The 24,481-nt window shown below is 40.2% G+C and overlaps 1 protein-coding gene across 1 annotated transcript; it reads left to right on the top strand.

The window, feature by feature from the left end:
- The first annotated feature begins 1,698 nt into the window (after positions 1 to 1,698).
- Positions 1,699 to 23,178, top strand: LOC146555886 (sodium-coupled monocarboxylate transporter 1-like). The gene is made up of 17 exons (XM_085252333.1): positions 1,699 to 2,024; positions 2,146 to 2,265; positions 2,869 to 2,934; positions 3,034 to 3,085; positions 3,199 to 3,266; positions 3,648 to 3,686; positions 3,968 to 4,083; positions 14,561 to 14,701; positions 15,494 to 15,623; positions 16,512 to 16,600; positions 16,779 to 16,888; positions 16,996 to 17,063; positions 17,197 to 17,283; positions 21,965 to 22,179; positions 22,355 to 22,455; positions 22,548 to 22,636; positions 22,717 to 23,178. Exons 1-17 carry the CDS (start codon positions 1,806 to 1,808, stop codon positions 22,834 to 22,836), a joined length of 1,830 nt encoding a protein of 609 aa, XP_085108459.1. The 5' UTR covers positions 1,699 to 1,805; the 3' UTR covers positions 22,837 to 23,178.
- Positions 23,179 to 24,481: the final 1,303 nt, after the last annotated feature.

Here is a 24,481-nt window from a genome sequence, read left to right as displayed (position 1 = left end):
GCAGCAATGAGGAGCAAGATAAACATAATAAACGTTTGTCTCTATGACACGCTGCAATAGATTTTTAATTAAAAAATCATTTTCTTGTGTTAGTGGCATGATCATTTTTTTAAGTGTGTATTTCTGCAAATTGAAGTATAAAAAGGCGAAAACATTGTCAAAAACACACAGTTTTCTCAAAAAAAACCTCTTGAAACACAAGCATGGGGTTGATAAAAAACACTTTTTCTGCGGTCACGAAGACTTGATATCACAAATATTTGCTGGCCTCCTCCACACCTGCTTCACGCCCTGGAGGACGGGGCTGTGGCCCCCCCACACCCTCTAGCAGATTATTACATGAAGGAACCTTTTAAAAAAACAAAAAACAAGCGCGTCCATGCTCACAGGTGTACACACGGGTGATCACACCCACAAACTACACCCTTTTTGGCTCCTACCTCAAAGCACACTGTGTTCTGTTGATCTTATGTGCTGCACAATAATGTTTAACATTTAGTATTTACTGTCATATTCCCATATATCATTGTGATGTTGTTTATTCTATTACTCTTGTTCTCTTCTGCTTGATTTCTTTTTTCTTTCTCAGCAGGTGATCCAGGTGATTGATATATGCATTTTTTTTTCTCTGCCCGTTCTGTTGGTTTTTGTCTTTTGCCCTTCTCCCCCGTCCCTCTTCTCAGCTGTTTCTCTTTCCCTCTTTCTTTCTCCCCTTCTTTCCCCCAGTCAAGTCTGTCCCGTATTCATTAAGTGAAAATAAAATAAACAATAAAAGGTGAATCAAATGGACCATTACGGCAAGGCTGGGATGGTCAGTTTGGTAAAGTAAATCCGTTGGGCATCTTTCTTTGCCTTTAGACAACAATTCTGATGGCAAAAGAGACAAACGGGACAGGCCAAAAAAAAAAAAAAAAAAAGGGCAGGGTTGTCTGGTTCTGTGGGGTATGAGCCAACATAACTCTGTGATGATTAAATGACAACAAATAACCGCAAAGTTGTTTTTATAAATACTTTTAATTACATTATACATGTTTGGACAGCTATTTTCAAGGGGTAACTATCTGCAGTACAGACTTTGATGGAGTGGAAATATTCTCACACTTTCAGTCCAAGCTTCTTCTCTTTTTTTTTACATGCTTGTATTTATTAGCCTCTTTAGTTGACACAGAGACATATGCAGTTTTCACCTTCACTTTTTCCATCCAAACTTCAGCTGAAAACGTGCTGTAATTGGTTTGCCTCAATGCTATGTTGTTCACTTGCACACAGATTTTCCATACGCATGCCTAGTTATTTGTGAATATCTGACCTATAACAAACAGCTGTTGGCTGGCTGCTTAGTTCTGCCTCAGATGAGAGCAACCTCTTTGCCACAGTCGACATACAAATAAATAAACCGTTTATTTATCAGGCTTTTAAACAACATCGAGCTCGTTATACAGTCGTTAGGATGACTTGTGTCATGCATCAGTTTGAAATGTCATCTTGTGACCTTATTATCCCCCGTTGTTGTGATTAAACCTGTATTTGTGACTCTAAAAAAAACAAAAAAAAACAAACAAATATTTGCTGGCCTGTGGATTTTTCATATATTGCAGCTACTGTACTTCCCTGGAACTAACTCTCTCTCTATATCCACCTGTCTCCCTCCCTCCCTGCCTCCCTCACACACACCCACAGCGGTGTGATTTTGCTCTCAGCTCAGTGTTCAGTGAGATGGTGATGTGCCAGGACTTCTACACATGGGGGAGGTTTGAATAACTTTCTGAATAAATCTCAAAGCTTTGTTTCCAACTTTGACTAAAATGGCAGTTACCTCCTTCGCATTGGCGGACTATGTGGTGTTCGCTCTCATGCTGGTGGTGTCCGCTGCTGTGGGGATCTACTTCGCCTGGGTGGACAGGAGCCGGAGAAACCCCGGGAACTTTTTAACTGGAGGCCGCAAGCTGACAGCTCTGCCCGTCTCCCTGTCCCTGACCGCCAGCTTCATGTCAGCCATCACAGTGCTGTCCTTTCCAGCTGAGGTAAGGTAAAACGCAGATTCACAAGGGACAAATCCAAAATGTGACGGTTATTGAATGGAAGCAAGGCTGAACTTTCTTTTTTTTTTAAATAGCTACAATAATTCATACAATCCCTCTGTAGGTTTACCAATACGGAGCCAATATCGGATTTTACGGTCTCTCCTATTTAATGGCGATGCTGATCACATCTGAGGTCTTCCTCCCCATCTTCTACAAGCTGGAAATCACCAGCACTTTTGAGGTAAGAGTACTTTTTCTTCCCCCTTTTTCAGCGCTGTGCTGTGTGGATCGTCTGATTTCTGTTTTGCAATTCCACCAGACTCTGTTTACACAGGAATGAAATGTCTACATGTGAAAGATCATTTTGAACTGTTATCGAGAAAGGGACAGAGACATTTGATCACCGTTGCACTACTGTGCAAACAAAAGGCCTGTGTTAGGCTTGGTAAAAAACAAAACAAGAATGACACTGAAAGAATAAAGAGCACGTCGTTTTTGTGGACTGAGATAGATAAAATACAATATGGCCAAGTAACTTGGTAAAAGTCAAAGAAAGTCGAAAGTGGTTTGTAAAGAGAGCCCCGGCTACTAAACATTATGGTGTGTGGTTTTCAAGTTTCAGATGTTGCTTTTGTCTCACTTTATGTCATGAACTATGGTGCATGGAGATGAAAAACAGATTATCGATAGATTCAAACCAAAGAGGAGTAAAGGGAGTGATTGGGTTCGACTTTAAGGCGCTGGTTAATTTGTAAACATGAGACGAAAACATTTTATGACTTGATAGAAATGCATCACCTTACTCATACTTTTATCTTGTCTCTCTACTTCTGTCACTATGAAGTATCTGGAGCTGCGTTTTAACAGAGCAACCCGTCTGCTGGGCACACTGCTGTTCATTGTCCAAACAGTGAGTAAGAGGCCTGTCTACACATAATTACAGGGTTTTGACCTGTGTAGGTAAAACCACATATCAGTCACTCGGGGAACTTTTTTTTTCCTGTGACAGATCCTCTACAGTGGAATTGTCATTTATGTTCCAGCTCTTGCTTTAAACCAAGGTATGTTTGCTTGCGGTCCAACACAGTGGTCACATTCATAAAACATTCCTGCACGAGGGCACTTACGCGTACTCGGTTTTATCCAGTTGACTGACCAGTGGTTCATTCCTCAGTGACCGGGATGAATCTGTGGGGTGCGGTCATTTCCACGGGAGTGGTCTGTACATTTTACTGCACACTGGTATGTAACAAAATTTGATTGAATGAATTCTGCGGTCCCCAATTTTTTAATGCATTTTGACAAGAATGATTAAATAATGAGAAAATGGGTTCATTCAAGCTCAGCCCCGATCACCATCGATCAGAGGATCCCAGTGTCATCATGATGATACACTTCTGCACACCTAGGAAACCTCAGAAAGTGTGCACTACTTAAGCTTCCCTAGACTCATGCACATGTGGAAGTTTTTCAACCTTCTTTTAATGCAATGTCTGACTCAATAATTGTAATCAGTATTATATCTGCAGTTATTGGTTCTTGAAGGTCTAAAAGAGTCATACCACCAAATGGAAATATACAGCAGCCCTTTGTGAAATCTGACTTTGGTCTGCATTGTTACAGGGTGGTCTAAAGGCAGTGGTGTGGACAGACGTGTTTCAGGTAGGCTCCTCGGGGAAATAATAACACACCAGGTGGTTGGTGTGGTACTGACTAAATCAGAGCTCACCCGTTATGCCTCATGCTGCTTGTGGTTGGAGAGACAACAATGTACACTGGTGTTTCATAAATAGTAACTGCACACCACATCAGCATGCTGGTGTTTTGCTTCATTCAAAACACCAGCATTTTCTGCTCTTCTTTACAAGTCAAACACTAGTTTTTATCACCGTTTCCATCAACATTCAATAAGCAAACTAAAAGTGGTATTTTTTTCCCTCCAGCTCGGTGTAATGATCGCAGGTTTCCTGTCTGTCATCATCGCATCTGTCATCCTACAAGGTGGAGTCATCAACATCTTTTCAGATTCACAACACGGAGGGAGAATCAACTTCTGGGAGTGAGTATTCACCAAAACATTAAAATGAACGTTCAATTTAGCAGCAGGAAAAGAGTCAACTGTCGGCAGAAGAGGAACAGTAACACTAATTTACAGTGACAGTTTTCATGCTATGGGTTGACTCAGTATATCATCACTAAATCAACAACAATATACATACACAGCAATAAGAACAATTCTTTCCACAAATGCAGCTAAGCACCGTAGCAGTTCTGTGGAAATTTAATGTCTCATACTGTGGAGCATTCCTAGTGTTGTTAAGGTTCACAATTGAGGAGGGAGAGTACAAACCACCCTTGGTCCAGAAGCTCTTGGTCAAACAATGATTTTAATGAATACACACGTGTGGGAAGAACACTCTGTACGCCGACAGCAAGTGATCTCCGACTTACTAAAGCACAAACAATTATTTTATAACATCAGGGTTTGTTTACTGACGCCCCTTCATGCGTCACAGGTACATTTTATACATAGATCAGATCAACACCACAATGACTTTTAACCCAGAAGATCATCTTCTATTTTCATGGCTGGTACTTTCCGTTCTTGTCTTAAAGTGAATTGTTCCTCTTTCTTGTCGAGACATGACTAATCTCTCCTCTAAATAAATCTAACTCATGTGTGTGTGTTGACCTCACATGCTCTTTGTGTCACCTCTTCACCTACTAACTGTCTGTGTCTCGTCCTCAAATGCTCTTTCTCAATTCACCTGTTGCACTTCTGACCTTTCACTAGACCAGAAGCTCACTGAGACTATGTGTATGTCTTCTACTAAATAAATGTTTTAACCAAGAACCTCTACTAAAACCTTAATATGAAATGATCTGATATATAAGTGTTTTGTAAGCATGTATTGCAATTCCTTCTATGGCTCCAAGTCACTTGCACAATAGATTGTCCGAACATCGCGCCGAACAAAGCTTCCAACCCCCAATTAATTGACCGAGCTCCAACTCTTTAATAAGCACAGATATGCATTGTGTATAAAATAGTCATAACTGCACCTGAAATACAAGGTCAACATAATAACTATATGCATAACATCTTAAGGCCATCTTAAAGCTATCTGTTACATTGTTAAAGCAATGATCATACTGCAGATTATATTATGCTGGTCAAATACTTTTTGTTCATCCCCACAATCCCCCTTTCGACCTCTGGCACACCAGAGGTCGATACATAGGTTGTTGTTCACTCCTCAGTCCACTCGACTACCTCCAGATCCATCATCGGCATCATGGACATAGGGGCCACCGCCCCAGGGTCCACTGCCTTTACAATCACCTTCTCTACCAACCTTCGGGCACAAGGAATGAGACAACAACCACAGGTCACCAAAATACCCACCAATACAGATAGAGACAACATAATTGACAGAGCAAGCCCCTTCCACTTTCCCTTTTTTACTCTTTTTATTTAAACCACCCCTTTTCAAACTCTCAATTTGTTACCACTCCTTTCTGTAGGCGCGGCGATCTCCTCCTAGGCTGCTCTTCTTTCTTCGGCCTTCCAGGTGGACTACTGGTCGGCCCGTTGCACAGGTGAAGAGGTTTATTCTGCCTCTGTTCCTTGACACCTGCGTTCTTTGAAGACGAATTTTCCTCCACCAAGCTCTCGTGTGCGGGTGCACTGGAAACTGTCTCCCAGTCAGCAGCTCATAAGGGGTGAAACCTGTGGATTGGTTAACAGAACATCTTATGGTCCTCAAAGCAATGGGCAGGGCTGCGACCCAATTTAGCCCTGTCTGCGCACAGATTTTAGCCAACTTGTTTTTCAAATTTAGGTTCATCCTCTCTACCTTTCCTTGAGATTGAGGATGATAGACCATCCCGAACTTATGTTACACTCCCAACATCCTCTCTACCTCTTGCAAATCTTTGTTCTTGAAGTGAGTACCATTGTCTGATCTAATTCTCTTGGGAAACCCATGCCTTGGAATGTAATGATTGATTAAGCACTTAATCACGCTTTTCGCGTCTTCACGTTTGGTCGCCCATGCTTCGGGCCATCCAGTCAGAACATCCACACACACCAACAAATACCTCACCCCACCTGGGCCTGTATCAATCATGTCGGTATAATCAATCACGACCTCTTCTCCTGGCCTTTCTGGCATGAGAAACTTACCAGCTTCAGGTTTTACTGCTGGCTTTGGGTTGTGTGCCCCACAAATTAGGCACGTTCTGGCCTTTTCCAGTATCATCCTTCTCAAATCAGGATGCCACCATCGGCACAAATTTCTCTCCATCTGTTTCACTCCCATGTGACCAAGCCCGTGAGCCTCATTCACCTTCTGTTCCGCCATTTTGGCCGTTAAAGCGGGACGCCCATCTGGCCCCCTCCACAAACCGCCATCTTGCCAGGCTCCTTTGTTTTCCCACACCCCCTTTTCCTCTGGGGATGTCTCCTCCTGAGCCTGTCTAACTTCTTCCATGCTGTTAGTGCTAACCTCCTCTTCTGGGGTTACCTGCACCATTTGTCTCTGTCCTTTGTAGCCCGCTGCTTCCTTTGCGGCTTCATCAGCTTTCTGATTTCCTTTTGCCACCATACTGTCTGCTTGTGAGTGGCCTTTGCATTTTATAATACTTACCTCGTCTGGGTCCTCCAGGGCCTTTTCCAGTTCCTCCATTTCCTTTTTGTGACAGATGGGTGCATTAGTGGCCGTTCTGAACCCGGCTCTCTTCCACTGAGCCAGTTCCACATGAGCTGCTCCAAACGCATATGCTGAGTCAGTGTAGATGTTCACTCTCATGTTTTTAGCCAACCTCAGGGCTCGAGTTAGGGCTATCACTTCAGCTCTCTGGGCCGACTGTTGTCCCTCAATTTTTCCTGCTTCTTTCACCTGAAACTCAGTTCCTACTCTACAGACTACTGCATAGCCGGCTTTTAATCCTTCTTCATCTCTGTGGCAGCATCCATCTGTGAACCAATCCTCAGCTCCATATATGGGCTCTGCCTTCAGGTCTTCCCTGATTTTTCCTTCAACTTGGGCTTTCTTAATACAGTCATGTGGTTCTCCTGACCCCATTAGGTCTGCCATATTTATTCCTTCATGTGTGAATATCAAATTTGGCGCCTCTAAAATTTTGCTCAACCTTTGTTGCGTCAGTGGAGTCATTGTGAATACCTGTGAGTTCACATAGGCCACTACACTGTGTGTGGTAAGCACTTTCAGTGGGTGTTCCCTCACTATGTGTGCTGTTTTCTGAATTATCTTTGCTACTCCTGCTGCGTGTTGTGTGCATGTGGGATGCCTTGCTTCTGTTGAATTTAATCTTATGCTGACATACATAAGTACATCCCTACCTCCCCCTTTTTTCTGAAACAACACACCATTCACAACTCCCTTTGTTTCTGAAACATCAAGATAAAATGCCTCATCATAGTTAGGTGTGGCCAGATCTGTGGCTCTTGACAAATCCTGTTTTAGCGAAATGAACGCTGTCTCTGTGTCCGGCGTCCAAGGCAATTCAGCCTTCAGATTTCGAACACCAACTTTCTTGATCAGGTCCCTTAAAGGGGCAGTTTTACCCGCATAGTTCGGAATGAACTGCCTGCTGTAACCTGTCAAGCCAAGAAAGGAAAGCAACTCCTTCACAGTTCTTGGTTTTGGATGTGTCAGAATTTGGTCTCTGTGTGTGTTCATTAACCCCACTGATCTGTGTGCGATCACCCGGCCCAGGAATGTTACCTCTGGCCGGACCAACTGCAGTTTTTCTTTACTCACTTTGAAGCCACACTCCGCCAATCTGTTCAACACCACGAGCGATGCTGCCGTACAGGCCGCTGCTGACGGGGCTGCAATAAGAAGATCATCAACATACTGTATTAATGTACAGCCCTCTGGCAGTTGACATGGGGACAATGCCTCTTTCAACACCTGATTGAAAATTCCTGGTGAGAGTGCAAAGCCTTGTGGTAGGCGTGTGTACCTAAATTTCCGGCCTCTGTATGTGAAAGAGAAAATGTCTCTGAGTGACTCGTGCAGTGGGAGACAAAAAATGCATTCGCTAGGTCAATACATGTGAACCACTTTTGGTCCCCAGTAATTTCGGTCAGAGCTGTGTAGGGATTTGGTACAGACACAGTGTCAGTCCTCAGTATGGCATTTATTGCTCTCAAATCATATGCCATACGGTACTTCCCTGTCCCATGTTTTTCCACTGGCAAAATAGGTGTGTTCCAAAATGACCATGAGGGCTCAAGCACTCCTGCCTTCCACAGCCCTTCAATGGTTTCAGCTATACCTTCTTCTGCTTCAGTTTTGTGCTTATATTGTGGTCTGTTAATTGGTGTGTCAGACTTCAGCTGGAACAGGACAGGCGAACAGTTAGCTAAACCTACATCTGTGGGCCCTGCGGACCACAAAGTATCAGGCAATTTTGAGAGCTCAGCTACTGCATCAGGATGATCCATTCTTTCCCTGCCATGTATTCTGGAGATTTCTTTATGTTCTAAGATCACTGCATCGTTGGACAAACAAGTTATGCGATATATTTTACATTTTGGTGCATACCAGACATTTGGAATTTGGGTGCTTTGCCAGCTGGCGTTGTCCAGCGCCCGCTTGACCATCGGTCCCAGATCTCTTGGCCCATGACCCTCGTGGACCGCCAATGTAATGTGAGGGGCTGAATCCTCTCCCACATTGTACCAAGGCAGTTGTTCATCAGTAAATTTCACAGCCGCGGCCACACCTTCTGGTCCAACATAAATGTTATGTGTTCGCACATTCCACGTCTGTCCCTCAAGATCAGACTGGAACTGTTCCCGATAGATATCGTTATCTTCCCTATCATAAAAGAGTGTAACGTGGAAAGGATCTCGCGGGGGAATAGACGGCCAGGCTCATTATCCAGGGTTTCCACAGCTGATAATGTCTCAAAATGCCTTCTTCCACCAGCCTCCCCCAGTAGATTTCGGCAGTGGATTGTTCAGAGTTCTGGACTAGATATTGAGTCTTTTGAAGGTGATCCCAGGCACGGGAATTCTTTTCCTCCAGGCAGAGTAACCATCAGTCCATCTGGTGAGCACATGATTGTGGCTCCCAGTTTCACAAGCAGGTCCCTGCCCATGAGATTTGCAGGCACCTGTGAGGACACCACATATTGGTGTTTCAAAGTCTGTTTTCCCAGCTTTGTCAATGCTGGATCTGTCAATGGCAGTGTCATTGGAATCCCGGAAAGGCCTACCACATTAACTGTGTGACAGGAAAGTGTCGCACTGTCTGGTGTGTCTTTCAGTGTTGAGTATGTTGCTCCAGTCTCCACCAGGAAGGGCAATTCAGTGCCTTCCACGGTCATTGACAGCATGGGTTCTGCCGTCCCCACGCTGTTCAGTTTCTCCGGGCTCCGTCAGTATTGCTCCCCCTCCCAGCCCCAGTCAGCTACTGGGTACTGGGCGACTGGTGCTGCATTCGGGTTTGGAGCTTGATGTGCTCCCCTGTAAGCAGCTCTTTGTCTTGGGCCTCCTCGTGCCTGGGGTTGATAGCCTCGCCTCTGATAATTTCGCAGCGATTCAGGGCATTCTCGGGACCAGTGTCCTTCTGCTCCACAGCTGTAACAGCCAGTCCAAGACACATTGTTAGGATTCCCTGGATTCCGAGCCCTTTGTCCTCCCCTCACGGATCCACCACGCCCTCTCTGCGGTCCACCGGTCCCCCAATTCCCTACTGGTTGACGCTGCCTTGGTGCATTGGCGGGCCAACGGTCATCAGGGTAGAGACCCGGATCCTGATCTGGCAAGTCAGGCACAGGATCGGGCTGAGGCCTTGCCACCATTATTTTCCTTGCGCTCTCTTTATCCTCTTTCTTTCTGTCTCCTGCTTTGTTTTTTGCTTCTGCCAGCTGCAACTTAACCAGCCACGCCTGGGCTTCCTCCAACTCTTTCTTTTGTTTGTTTGCCAAATCCTGTTCCTGCTGAAGTCTGTGGGTCACATGTCTATCCCACTGCACCGAGTCTGCAACGGCAAAATCTGGGTTCTTTTCCAAGTCAACTGCAACCTGGTTGGGCAGCCCTGCCAGCACTGCCGAACGAAACCACGCTCTACTTTCACCCTCCTTCCCCGGATGTATTCCTGTTTCTAACAACCATTGTTCCTTTGCTTTAGCTAAACACTCTCTGGGTGTGTTTTTGGGATCCCAAATAATTTTTGGAATGGCTCCAGAGTTAGGAGTTGGGTACTTCTCCCGGACTGCATCTGCTAAGTCATTCTGCACCTCATGGTATGGCAGGTCATTTGCATATCTGGTTGTTTGAGCTATCTGCTCTACATCTGCTAACCCACCACCCAGCATACAACGTCCGGCCAAAGCGCGAAAATCGCCCAGCGCTAATTCTTCTCCTTCCCAATGTTCTCCCTTGGTTATTGGTGGAAGTTGTTTAACCAATGCTTCCAAATCTCTCACCTTATAGGCGTGATAAACTGGTTCGTTCTTTGGACCTGCTATTAGAGGCAGATTTAAACCAGGGTCAGGAGCTCCTTGTTCAAAACTCACTTTTCTACTCTTCCTCAACTTTCCTTTTCCCTTTGAGCTCTTAAATATGGGCCGTCTCTGTGCTTGGTCTCTCTTCACACTTCTTTTCCTCAAAATTAGGCTTGTACTTGGTTGGGGTTCAGCTCCTCCATCTTCGTCCTCCTCCTCGTCCTCTTCTTCTGATGACGTCGCACGGTCTTCATTCTCCTCTTCTGGCCCTCCCTGCATTACTCTCTGCTTTATAACCTCCAATGCCGTTAATGCCTCTATTGACGCACGTAGGGCCTCATGCATTTGTCCATACACTTCTCCTTCAGTTTTTAACACCAAGCTCAGAGCTATTTTATCACCCAGCCCTTTCTGTTGGGATGTAATAAGTTTGCTTACCTCAACCTCCATCGCTTGGCACTCCTTCTCTGCTGATTTTAATACTCCAGGGGAAGCCAAACGAATAGCTTTCTTAAGCTGTTCAAGCTGATCCTTCAGAGGTTTGCATCCCCTTTTCCCACTAGGTGTCGCACCCGAGCTGTCAGCCATTCTCTGAAACACAGACTTACCTCTTCCAATGGCGTTGGTCGACTCCACCTTCTAGGTCTAGGTCACCCAGACACGCTTAACTTTCGGTTTCAGTCTTCGTCTCGCTGTTCTCGCAACCACTGGCTCCTCTTCCCCTGCTCGGTGACACACAAAGTTTAACCCAGCACTTTAGACGCTGTCCTCGCGTTCTCAAGCGTTGACACTCAATCAAAATTATTCGCCCTCAAAGTGTTAATATATGACACCAGCAACCCTTATGCGCAACGCGCTCACCTCCGTATACTTACCTCTCCAATAGTTCCTCGGATTAGTGTTTTTTCATTTTTTCATTTATTTTAAACCCATTAACGGCGCTGCGCGTCCCTTATATACTTTACAGCAACACACCCTCAAGCGTCCCTCAACTTGTCCCGTACTAATAAATTTAAAACCAAGAAATCACCTTTATGTCATTGTGTCAAAGCTTTCTCCATTTTGCACAGCCTGCCACATGTTTAACAAAAAAATCGCTGCCCGAGAAGGCTCCCACATATCAAGGTGGTCGTTCTCACAAATTTCCAGCAGACCCTCAAATAAACAAAAACAACGACCCAGGCAGGCTTCCAGTTCAGCCTCCTCAATTTCTATGCACACCGAAAACTCATGGGGAGATTCTTCTGTCTCCCCGTGTCCTACACAATTCACCTCCAAATGATCCCCTACAATTGAAATTTCAGTGTGGAATGACGCAGAGATTAACATTCCCTTTTTTATTTACTATATGTAACCTGAATTTTTTCTCTCTTATCAAATAACAAAGGTTATCTTTAAAATTTGTTATTGAACTACTAATTAAGTTGCTTTTTATGGTATCAGTGGTAAACTACCCCTAAAAAGTCCACTTTATTGCGTGTTCATTGAGTTACTTCTATTAAGGCTATTTAACAAGTTCAATTTACACATACTCATTAATCTGTCACGCTTATTAGTGGCTCATGGTTGCTTAAAGCCTATGTCTGACTTGACCACAGAGTTAGAGCATCATTCAATCCTCTCAGGATGACCACTCCACTTACTCTGCATCCAGTCAGCTCATGAATTAACAACACTTGCAGACTGTAACCCTTTTATTTTTTGTTTATGCCTTCAAATCCACCTTAAATCTTCTTACCTAAACGTTGGTTTTAAACACAAACAATTCTTATATTCTACTTTGAAACGCTGTCACCATTCATATATTTACAATGTTATTATATACTAAGCCAGCATTTTAATCGCAGACATTTATCCACATTTGCAAACAATAGTTATAGAGCTGAATAACACACAAAACCGAAAGCATAGTCCTCTCATGCGCTCTGCATCAGCTGCCTCATTTGCATGCACACACACTCTCCATCTAAAAATGGCAGCAGGCAGTCAGTGCATTGCTGACTCGACACACAGCCTCCTCTCACACCAAATTTTCTTATTCTATATTACAACGACGTCTTATATTTACAACCACTGTCAGATCTGTCAGCTTTAGCGCCTACACAATTTCGACAAATTTAAAATAACCGCCCAGCGGATAAACTCCCTGAGTTTTTTGCGACCAATTAACCAGTATCAGACTCTACTGTTTCTGGCCTCATCTCTAAAATCCCTAACTCAATTTAAAAGCGTCAACCAACCCAAACTTTGCCTGAAGCTCTATTTTTGGCGTTTCACAGCCAAGGCTTACCCCGAAGTGTTAGGTTAAAGTTACACGCCCGAAGTCCAACTTCTCCTGTCCAAAAAAGCGCAGACTACCGTTCCAAACGGTAAGGAGACTCTATCTCCTAGTTATTCTGGAGTGCCCCAAGCTCCACAGTGACCAACTGACTATCCCTCTTCGAGGACAATGCCTAAGTGTCCTTGGCATTGGCAAGCGTTACCTCTGAGCACTGCGCTTCCTAGAACCCCCACGGTTCCGTTCTAAAATAATTTATAATACTTTGAAACAACAATCAACACCCAAAACAAGTGTATAACTGAGGCAGGTGCAACCTAGTGGTCAATGGAGACTCCAACTCACAAAATGACCGCTCAGGTCCACTCTTATGACCAAATTTGGACTCTAACCAACACAATAACCAATTCCCTACCAAACTACTTGAGACTCTAACTCAATTTCTTTGGGACTTCAACCCAGTATTTAAACTTTTCTTATCAGACTCTTAACTGCTTCAACTCATGAAATTTTCATCAAAATCAAAACAGACATCCACCAGTAACTTCAGTGAGTAGACTTAAATTTTATCATATCCAATTTGGCACACTTTGGAAATAATTCAACAGGTAGTGCCTTACCTTTTGGATAAGCCGGCTTATGCCCACTCACTTCGACCACTGGAATTCATGTCTGCCCGTCAGACCACCTAAGACCAAATTTCTCCATCTACCCCTCCTCAACCACCGGACGAAGCCCCCAAATGTTAAGGTTCACAATTGAGGAGGGAGAGTACAAACCACCCTTGGTCCAGAAGCTCTTGGTCAAACAATGATTTTAATGAATACACACGTGTGGGAAGAACACTCTGTACGCCGACAGCAAGTGATCTCCGACTTACTAAAGCACAAACAATTATTTTATAACATCAGGGTTTGTTTACTGACGCCCCTTCATGCGTCACAGGTACATTTTATACATAGATCAGATCAACACCACAATGACTTTTAACCCAGAAGATCATCTTCTATTTTCATGGCTGGTACTTTCCGTTCTTATCTTAAAGTGAATTGTTCCTCTTTCTTGTCGAGACATGACTAATCTCTCCTCTAAATAAATCTAACTAATGTGTGTGTATGTGTTGACCTCACATGCTCTTTGTGTCACCTCTTCACCTACTAACTCTGTGTCTCGCCCTCAAATGCTCTTTCTCAATTCACCTGTTGCACTTCTGACCTTTCACTAGACCAGAAGCTCACTGAGACTATGTGTATGTCTTCTACTAAATAAATGTTTTAACCAAGAACCTCTACTAAAACCTTAATATAAAATGATCTGATATATAAGTGTTTTGTAAGCATGTATTGCAATTCCTTCTATGGCTCCAAGTCACTTGCACAATAGATTGTCCGAACATCGCGCCGAACAAAGCTTCCAACCCCCAATTAATTGACCGAGCTCCAACTCTTTAATAAGCACAGATATGCATTGTGTATAAAATAGTCATAACTGCACCTGAAATACAAGGTCAACATAATAACTATATGCATAACATCTTAAGGCCATCTTAAAGCTATCTGTTACATTGTTAAAGCAATGATCATACTGCAGATTATATTATGCTGGTCAAATACTTTTTGTTCATCCCCACAGTGTACTGCTAGTGATTTCACTTGTTGTAAACTCCTTTAAAGCACATTTTTGTGAATGGTGCACATTGGAGATTAGCTAACCAGCCTCTTGAATTCAGAAGCAATCAATAAACTCAAATTTCTCCCTTTTTATGTCTCATCAGCTTTGATACAAACCCTCTGAGAAGACACACTTTTTGGACTGTTGCCATTGGAGGGACATTTTTTTGGACCAGTATATATGGGACCAACCAGTCGCAGGTTCAGAGATACATCTCCTGCAAGAGCATTGCTCATGCTAGACTGTGAGTCTTGTTTTATTGCACGATGTATGTATGGTGGTGGTGGTGGTGGTGGTGGGGGCTTCTCAACAAAAAGCTTGCCTTAAAAATGCCAGTTAGCGGTCAGTCATATGTTACACTGCAGAGACTAATATAGAAATTCATCCATATTTAAAAGACGAGGAGGCAGAGCTTTCAGCTTTCAGGCTCCTCTTCTGTGCAACCAGCTTCCAGTGTGGATTCAGGAGACAGGCATCCTCTGTATTTTTAAGATTAGGCTTAAAGCTTTCCTTCTTCATAAAACACAGTCAGGGCTGAATCAGGTAACCCCGAATCCTTCATTCCTATGCTGCAGTAGGTCTAGTGTTTCTTCTTCAGTCACCTTTTGTAGTCACTTTTTGTTCATATACCTGTCTGCCTTTAATTATTAGTTATTATTAATCTGGCTCTCCTCCACAGCATGTCTTTATCCTGTCTTCCTCCCCTCACCCAAACCGGTCGCAGCAGATGGCCCCGCCCCTCCCTGAGCCTGGTTCTGCTGGAGGTTTCTTCCTGTTAAAAGGGAGTTTTTCCTTCCCACTGTTGCCAAAGCGCTTGCTCATACGGGGTCATGTGATTGTTGGGTTTTTCTCTGTATGTATTATTGTATATTGTATTTACAGTATAAACTGTTTTGAGGCACCTGTTGTTGTAATTTGGTGCTATATTAAAAAAAAATAATAATAATAATAAAAAAATATATATATATTATATAAATGTTTTTTTTTATATAAATAAATGGATGCAAGTACATTTATTTTCTGTTTTCTTCTTTAGTTCTTTGTTCATCAACCTGTTAGGTCTGTGGTTGATACTGTTGTGTGCAGTGTTTGCGGGAATGTGTCTTTACTCAATCTATAAAAGCTGCGACCCCTGGACATCTGGACTGCTTTCTGCACTTGATCAGGTATGACATAGCTGAGAGTTACACTGTAACAAATTACACTCACGCATGATAGAAAGTTTACCTCATATTACTTCTTATAGTTCTTATATAACTGCCCCAACAAGCATCAAGGCACCTAATTTGAGAAATAAACCAGTAAGAACCCATTTTAAACGATATCTTTAGGCACTCTATTACCAGAAATTTGTGCCAAAAACACATCATTTTCCTAGTTTCTTTAGCTTAATCCCAAAACTAACACAGTTTCTCAGGCAAAAAATAGTATTTTCCAACCAACAAGGTGATTTCCAAAGAGCTACTAGTCAGAAACTTCATCTCAGCATGGTGTGCAGAGTGCTCTTTTGGGTGGAAACAAAAGGCCTGTGTTAGGTGTTAGATGATAAAAAAGTGGTAGGCCCAAGAAACTACAGAAAACTACAGTCGTGGTTTATGGTTTTTTCCCATTTTTTCCCAGTAGCATTTAAAGAAACGAGGAGTGTCTCAAGACTGAGAATTCACTTCATTAAACTGTAATATGAAAATGTCCTAACCAAGGCCCTTATATCAACATTTGATAGTTAGACTCACTATTGTTATGAAAAATGTGTAATGGCACCAGTGCCAAAGTACACCCTGTGTTAATCTTTGAGACACTATCATCTTTGAATAAACAGTACTTGAAATCATGGGTGTGTCTTATCAGTGATAAAACCTTACAAAAGTAACAAAGTTACAAAGTAACAAAAATTTGAATATTACTAATCAATGGTAAATAGTAGCTACTTAATTACTTAACTGTGTGAATACTGTTGAACTAACAGTTTAATATCATTATTATCAGTAGTTTGTATAAGGTATGACTCTCTGGCCCTCTTGATCCATTAACCCAGTCTCACTGTTCCTCTGTAGTTGATGCCTTATTTGGTGATGGACGTCTTGGGAGACTATCCTGGCCTTCCTGGTCTGTTTGTGGCAGCAGCATTTAGTGGATCTTTAAGGTTATTGAATATTTAAGATAATACTTTCAACAGATTAAGTACACAATGAAAATTTAGTGTGTTTACTGTAGCAGCTTGCAGTATAATGCTGTGATTGCTATCTAAAAGGCAGGTTAGTTGTATCGTGCCTTGTTTTTGACTCGACTGTTCTTGGGTTTCCTACTATTCCAACCCATAGCACAGTCTCTTCTAGCATCAATGCACTGGCTGCAGTGACAGTGGAAGATCTAATCAAACCATATGCCAGCATGTCAGAGAGACAACTGGCCTGGATCTCAAAAGGAACGAGTAAGTAGATAATCACTGTGTTCAGTTTAAGACTGGCATCGCTAAAAAGCAATTATGAAAAATTATTAACAAATGAACGCCCAATATTTTACCATTATTGTTTGCAGGCCTCCTGTATGGAGTTTTATGCATTGGGATGGCTGGGTTGGCCTCACTTCTAGGACCGATCTTCCAGGTACAAATCTGTCAGTGTGTAAACTCCACGGTTTATTTAATCAAGAAAGGAAAACTATTACAGGATCTATGCATTTGTTAATGATAGAATATGCTGTCTGCAGCTTAGCTGGTATGTGCTTTCCTCTAAACAGGCAGTCATCAGTATATCCGGGGTCATTGGAGGTCCTTTACTTGGACTGTTCACTTTGGGGATTCTCTGTCCATTTGCCACGTCAAAAGTAAGTATATCCCTGTTACACCTAATTCCAAAAAAGGCTGTCAATAAACATTCAGATTAAAAAAAATGATTCAGGAAAAAGTTTTAGTCACATTAGACCATAGAGACCCAGAAAATGTGCCATTTCTTAAAAAAATAACAGCTCATTTTGAACTTGACAGCAGCAACACGTCTCAAAAAAGTTGAATTGAGAGCAACAGAGGCTAAAACCCCCACAGTACTTTATCTACCTTCATACTACATATATCCCTGTTATTTAATAAGGCTTCATCTTTAATCGTCCCTTTAGATTTTGTTTGGGCAAACAAAGGTACTAATAATTGACATCAAAGAGAGACAAAATGGCAAAGATGAAGAAAGTCGAAGAAGATCTGGAAGAGATTAAGCATTCACTTAATTCGTTGACGTCGGAAATTGAAAAAGTAAATAAGCAACAAGGAATATTAATGTCGATGATGGAGCAAATCAAAGAACTAAAAGATCTGGTCAAGGAGAAAGATAAGACAATCCATTTTTTGGAAAGGAAGGTGGACGACCTAGAACAGCAGGCTCGACTCGAGGAAATGGTCATTACAGGTCTGGAAACTAAACACAGAACATATGCGAGAGTTACCGAATCTGGGACTGGTGCAAAACGAGGAGAGGACGTGCCCCCGATGGAGGAGCTACAATCGTTGGAACGGCAGGTTGTGGAATTCTTTTCGAGTAAAAATCTTCCCCTGCATAGTAACAATATATCTGCATGCTATACTCTTCCTAGAAGGCACAAAAATGCTCCTCCAGCAATTGTAGTGAGATTTGTTAATCGAAAACACAAAGTAGAATTGCTGAGACGGTCCAGCCTTTTGAAAGGAAGTGGAGTATATCTGAATGAACATCTTACAAAAAGAAATGCAGATATTGCAAGACAAGCTCGTATTTTACGGAAGGAGAAAAAGATTCAAGCAACCTGGACCAGGAATTGCAAAGTGATGATTAAACTGAATGGAACACCAGAAGAAGCCAAGGTTGTAACGATTAAGGAACTTGAGGAATTGGACAATTATACGTGATAATATGATTAAGATAGACAAATGGTTGCGACCAATTATGGCTATAACTAGTTTATTTTTGGCAAGGTCAAATGCTACCTCGGGAGGAAAAGGACAAAAGGAAATTGTAAAATTGGATATGGAAGATAACAAGATCAACGGACTTTAAAATATGTTGATAAATGAATGTGAGATTGCTTAGGATCTTTTCTTTCCTTTTTCAGTTTTTTTTTTTTTTTTTTTTTTCTTCTCCTTCTTTTCTCTTTTTTTGTTTCCTTCTCTTTCTTATGAGGTAATAGATAGCGCTAGAATAATTTATGCATTATGTTTGACGACACAGATTATAAATCATATGATTTTGAAGTAGGTATTGACCCTGAAAGGAATGTGCTTAATACAATTAATGTCACATGTGATTATTTTACAGAGGAGCAATTCAGGGATAAGGTTGATATAGTCAATACATTTTCTTTAATTCATATTAACTGCAGAAGTCTTTATAGAAGTTTTGCTTCGATTGAAGATTTTCTGTATAGTCTGAGAGGCAAGTTTCAAATAATTGCTCTGTCTGAAACATGGTTAGATGAGAATAAGGGTTGTAATTTTTGTATTGAAGGATACGATTTGTACTTTGTGAATAGAATTAAGACAAAGGCAGGAGGGGTGGCACTTTTCGTTAATTGTGATTTGAAATGTAAAAAAGTTGAATGTATGTCTGTTGTTATGGATGATTTAATGGAGTCTGTGACAGTAGAATTGGATATAGAAAAGAGAAGTAATATAATTGTAACGTGTATATATAGGAAACCGGGATCACAGATTGAGTTATTTACAGAAGCAGTAGAAAATTTATTGAGTAAGGTTAAGGGAAATAAGACTGTATGTTTGTGTGGTGATTACAATATTGATCTTTGTAAAGTGACAAATGATAAGGCTTCGTCAGATTTTTTTGAATTATTATATGGTAAAGGATTTTATCCTTTAATTATAAAGCCGAGTAGAATAACGGATAAATCAGAAACATTAATTGATCATATTTTTATTAATAGTTTGGAGAATAATATTGAAAGTGGCCTCATCATAAATGATATAAGCGATCATCTACCAGTCTTTTTTATTTTCGATTTAAAAATGAAAAGAAAGAAAGAAGCTAGTTTTGTGAGTTATAGAAGGTTAAGAAATGATGAAGCAATTAATAGGTTTAGACAAGATCTCATGGAAACGGACTGGAAGGAGGTTTATGTTAATGAGGTCAACATTGCATACGGAGTATTTTTAAATATATATTTGGCCTTGTATGATAAACATTGTCCATTGATATCATTTAAGCATAAGAAAAAGAATATAAATAGGAAACCTTGGATAACTAAGGGTCTTGCAAATGCGTGTAAAAAGAAAAATAATTTATATAGGGAGTATATAATATATAGAACTAAAAATGCGGAAATGAAATATAAACTATATAAAAATAAGTTGGTATTAATATTGAGGAAAGCTAAGAAAGATTACTATAATAAAGTTTTTCAGGAAAACAAAAATAATATTAAGGGCATTTGGAATATTTTTAAAGAGGTATTGGGTAATAAGAACACACCCATAGTTCGGCCTAATTATTTTATTAATAATAATCAAGTTGTTAAAGATAAGACCGAAGTAGCAAACGAATTCAATTCTTTTTTTGTAAATGTTGGACTTACTTTAGCAAATCTAATCAGGAAAAATGATGATCCAGGAGATGAGGAAGCCTGGATAGGTGATAATAGAATGGTTAATTCCATATTTTTAGCCGATACTACCATAAAAGAAATAGTAGCAATCGTAAAAAATTGTAAAAATAAAAAATCTACTGATTGTGATGGTATAGACATGGTCATAATTAAAAAGACAATAGATTGTATAAGTACTCCTCTTTGTTATATTTTTAATCTTTCGCTACAGTCAGGAGTATTCCCTGACAGAATGAAAGTGGCAAAAGTAATACCATTATATAAATCAGGAGATAAGCATAGTTTTAACAATTATAGGCCAGTGTCTCTTTTATCACAGTTTTCAAAATTGCTAGAAAAACTCTTTGCACAAAGACTTGATAGTTTTATTGAAAAATATCAACTAATACATGAAAACCAATTTGGATTTCGTAAAAATAGGTCAACGGCATTAGCGTTGTTGACTTTTATTGAAGATATTTCATCTGCAACACATAATAATAAATACACAGTGGGAGTATTTGTTGATTTAAAAAAAGCTTTTGATACGATACAACATTCTATTTTGATTTCTAAATTGTATAACTATGGAGTGAGAGGAGTAGCATTGAATTGGTTAATGAGTTATTTAGAGAATAGGTTGCAATATGTTTATTATTTTGGCAATACTTCTGAAAGACTGAAGATTGTATGTGGTGTTCCTCAAGGTTCTATTTTGGGACCTAAACTCTTTAATTTATATATTAATGATATTTGTGACGTATCTAAAAGGTTAAATTCGATTTTATTTGCAGATGACACAAATTTTTATTGCTCTGGAGAGAATTTGCAAGACTTGGTTGAAATTATGACTTCTGAGATGTTAAGAATAAAAAAATGGTTTGATGTAAATAAATTATCTTTGAATCTGACAAAAACGAAATATATGATATTTGGCAATCGTGTAAAGGAGGATAAAGTCATTATGTTTATAGAGGAAGAATTGATTGAAAGAGTTACTGAATTTCGTTTTTTGGGTGTAATAGTGGATGAGAATTTGACATGGAAATCTCATATTGAACATATTAGAAAGAAAATGGTCAAAAGTATTTATATTTTGGGTAGTATAAGAGATTTATTAAATTATAAAACAATGCGTATTTTATATTTTTCTTTGTTTTTTTCATATATCAACTATTGTGTTGAAGTTTGGGGGAATACATATGAGAATACCATAAAACCTTTAAACCTATTACAGAAGAAAGTTATACGAATAATTCATAATGTTAAATATAGAGAACATACAAACAAATTATTTATAGAATCAAAATTATTAAAATTAGGAGATTTAGTGAAATTACGGACATTATTAATTATGTTTAAGGCTAAAAATAATATTTTGCCTTTTAAGTTACAAAGAGTATTTTTGATGTGTTCAAGGGGAGAAGAGAATAGAAGGAAATTTTATTTTAAACATCAGTTAGCCAGGACTACACAAAGATTAATGAGCACAACGGTTAGGGGTATAAGACTGTGGAATTCACTTCATTATAATTTAAAGAATTGTATAAATTTACAATGTTTTAAAAAGTGTTATATGTTTAAAACGATAACTCAGTATGAAGAATGCGAATGAATGTGATGTTGGTTTGGGATTCGACCGGAGAGAAATGTCAATATTAGTTTGTTCCTGATTTTTTTGGTGCCCACCGGTGATATAAGTTCGATGGTAGATAGGGGGCAGGGTTTAATAAGAATATTTTCTTCTTCCTGCTCCTTTTCACACATGGTTGTTGTGTTTTGTTGACAGAAGATGTGGTTGTTTTGTTTGATTTGTAGTACCAAGTGTGAAATAAATAAAAATGAAATGAAAATGAAATGAAATGAAAACGTTTGCATATCCTTTGTATCTTTTTCTATGGAACTGTACACTTTTTCATGTTGCACTCATTAAAATGTTTTTCAGGGAGCTTTGTCAGGTGTTGTGTTGGGGCTGGCTGTGTCTCTCTGGGTGGCCATCGGAGCGCAGATATACCCTCCTCCCCCTGAAATGAGTCGGCCTCTGTCACTGACCACTGAAGGCTGTAACTTTACAATGACGGACAGCTTCAGCTGGACCTCCACTCATGTCCCAACATTGCAGAGCTCCACAACAACAGCCCCAGTACTTATCAATAGCAAGTAAGTGTAGCTAATAGAAAAGATCCATAAAGTAACTTTTTTTTTAATGCCCTGGATGAACATTTATAAAAAAATTTAGCACACTGATGAGTAGACATTAGAAATCTTGATGACAATTGTTCTTTTGATGGTATGAGCAAGATTTCACTTCTGGTTTCACGACTCCCATCATCAGGCCTGCGCTGGCAGACTGGTACTCAGTCTCCTACCTTTACTTCAGTCCAATTGGAACTATAATAACTATAAGTGTGGGTCTGATAGTCAGCGTGTTGACAGGTAAATAACATCTTTATTCAGCGCACTATGGTTAACGCTGTCCTCTTAGGAGGTTATTGATGCTTTTTGTGTGTTGTTATTGAACATTTCAGGAGGTCGGAAGCTGAATGTAGAATCCAGGCTCAGGCTGACAAAAGAAGACACAAGTCTTTACTACTTGTTTAAATTGATCAAAGACAGAGTAAGTACTGCTTCAGTAAGCGAATGTCATATATGACAGGTTAACTTACTGAGTTTCTGCCCTGTTTTCCCATTTTTTAGGCCATGAGACGAAAAAGAAAGCTTGATCTGAAAAAGGACAGGAAGAAGACATTTGGCAATCCTAATCCTGCTTTCTGTGATGTTGAGCTGGATTTGCCACAAAGCAGCATTTCCACCTAAGAATGTAGCTGCTTTTTTAAAGTATAAGCTTCTTTGTTTCTCTATGATCTTATACAGGAAATGCAATGTAGAAGAGGAATTGTGGTGGGACTTTTTGCAAATGCAGACTAGCACTTGTTTGAATTTAAATTGTGCAATAGTTATTATGTACTGATCAATCAGCAATAAATATGAAGCAATAATTTTAAATGATGCCACAGAAATATATAAAAATCAAAGGTCTATTTATTTAAGTAATAAAGTTTTTAAATCATTTTTCATGTAATCAGATTCCATTAAAGTTAACATATTGTTATGTAATAAAATTACATGTAATTAAATTGATTAGAGTCTGTATTTTTGAATTGCTTCGGAGGCATGAAAAGACAGCTAGGTTCTCAGCCTTGTGTGCCATGGGAGTAAAATAACTATCTTCATAGTCTTGGTGGAAAATGTTACTATTGTGCCAATATGCCATGCTGATATGTTTCAAGCTCTGTCTTCCTGGGCTACAGCAGAGCCCAGTGAAAATTCATCAAATTAACTGCAAAATGCCATATTCCAACCATATTCCACTCAGTAAGCAGATAAATATAGTGTTCTTATATCTTTGAATATGTGTTTGCTATATTTTATATTGATACAACATTTTTATTGGTTTATTTCTGGTTTTGTCAACAGTTTCACACTTTTTCCTTATTAAATCATCCAACTCAACTGTTCCTTGGATTTTGATTAGGAGAGTGTTTAGCTGTCTGTATAGCTGAGTCTACGTTCACGAGGACAACACTTAGTGAGGACAGAACATGCACCGTGCCACGTGGCCCATAGGGCAGAGCCCCATGTCCAATGTGCATGCAGTTCTGCAGAGGCTACCCTGCTTGCTTCTTCCCTTCTTCTGAATGAACGTGGCATTTAGGTCTTAAAAGTGAATTAAATGTGTGTAAGTGCATTAAACCTGCATTTTTTTTGTGGTGGCCATTAGTGTGACTGCTTATAAAAAATTATTAAATTCTCACTTCTATTGTAATCTTATTAAAAATATTTTTTAAAGTGGTTGTAGCCTCAGTTTCTAGATTAAGTTCCGCTTAATATGTATATATAAATATGGTAACATTGAGAGTAAGAGTTGATGTCCTGTACAGGGTACCAATCACAGACTTGGGCAACCTTATAGCTGGAAACTTGGCTCTTTAAGGAGCCACGTCTAGACTTGATGCCTCAAAGGATTGAAAAAGTGTCCCAAGAGCCTTTGACTGAAAGTGTTGTTAGACCAGGAGATCCCAGAGGTTATATGAAAAATGCAATTGGCCATATAATTTTGGTCTAAATGGGAGTCACCAAGATGAGGCTCACATCTTACACATCTTTAAACGAGCTGACGGTTCACTCGTTAAGCTGAAAGAAAGATGCTTTAATCACAGGAGTCACACATGTGTCCACTGTACCATCTGGGAACTCTTCTTGTTTACACTCGTAATAACACAAACACTAAATCCTGCTTCTCTGGTGCTGTTTTGTAGCAGTGTGTACACCTGAGACTGTCACCTGTCTGTCTGTCCTGCACTCTCTCTCTGTTTCTTTCTCTCTGATTGTGTAATAAAAGTATGAACATGTGTTTATAAGTTACACTTGTGTTTGAATCCTGCAGCTTATCACACATTTG

The sequence above is a fragment of the Mchenga conophoros genome, linkage group LG17 (genome assembly GCF_057382185.1).
Source record: "Mchenga conophoros isolate Kocher_MC1m ecotype Shallow Benthic linkage group LG17, M_conophoros_male_GT1.1, whole genome shotgun sequence".
NCBI classification, from domain to species: Eukaryota; Metazoa; Chordata; class Actinopteri; order Cichliformes; family Cichlidae; genus Mchenga; species Mchenga conophoros.
The sequence above is the reverse complement of the archived record's forward strand: the minus strand, read 5'-3'. Positions and strand labels throughout refer to the sequence as shown.

Coding starts and splice junctions, on each gene's coding strand:
- LOC146555886 (XM_085252333.1), top strand. CDS start 1,806: ATGGCAGTTACCTCCTTCGCATTGGCGGACTATGTGGTGTTCGCTCTC. Junction 3,086..3,198: donor AGCTCTTGCTTTAAACCAAG/GTATGTTTGCTT, acceptor TTCATTCCTCAG/TGACCGGGATGAATCTGTGG. Junction 22,456..22,547: donor GATAGTCAGCGTGTTGACAG/GTAAATAACATC, acceptor TGAACATTTCAG/GAGGTCGGAAGCTGAATGTA.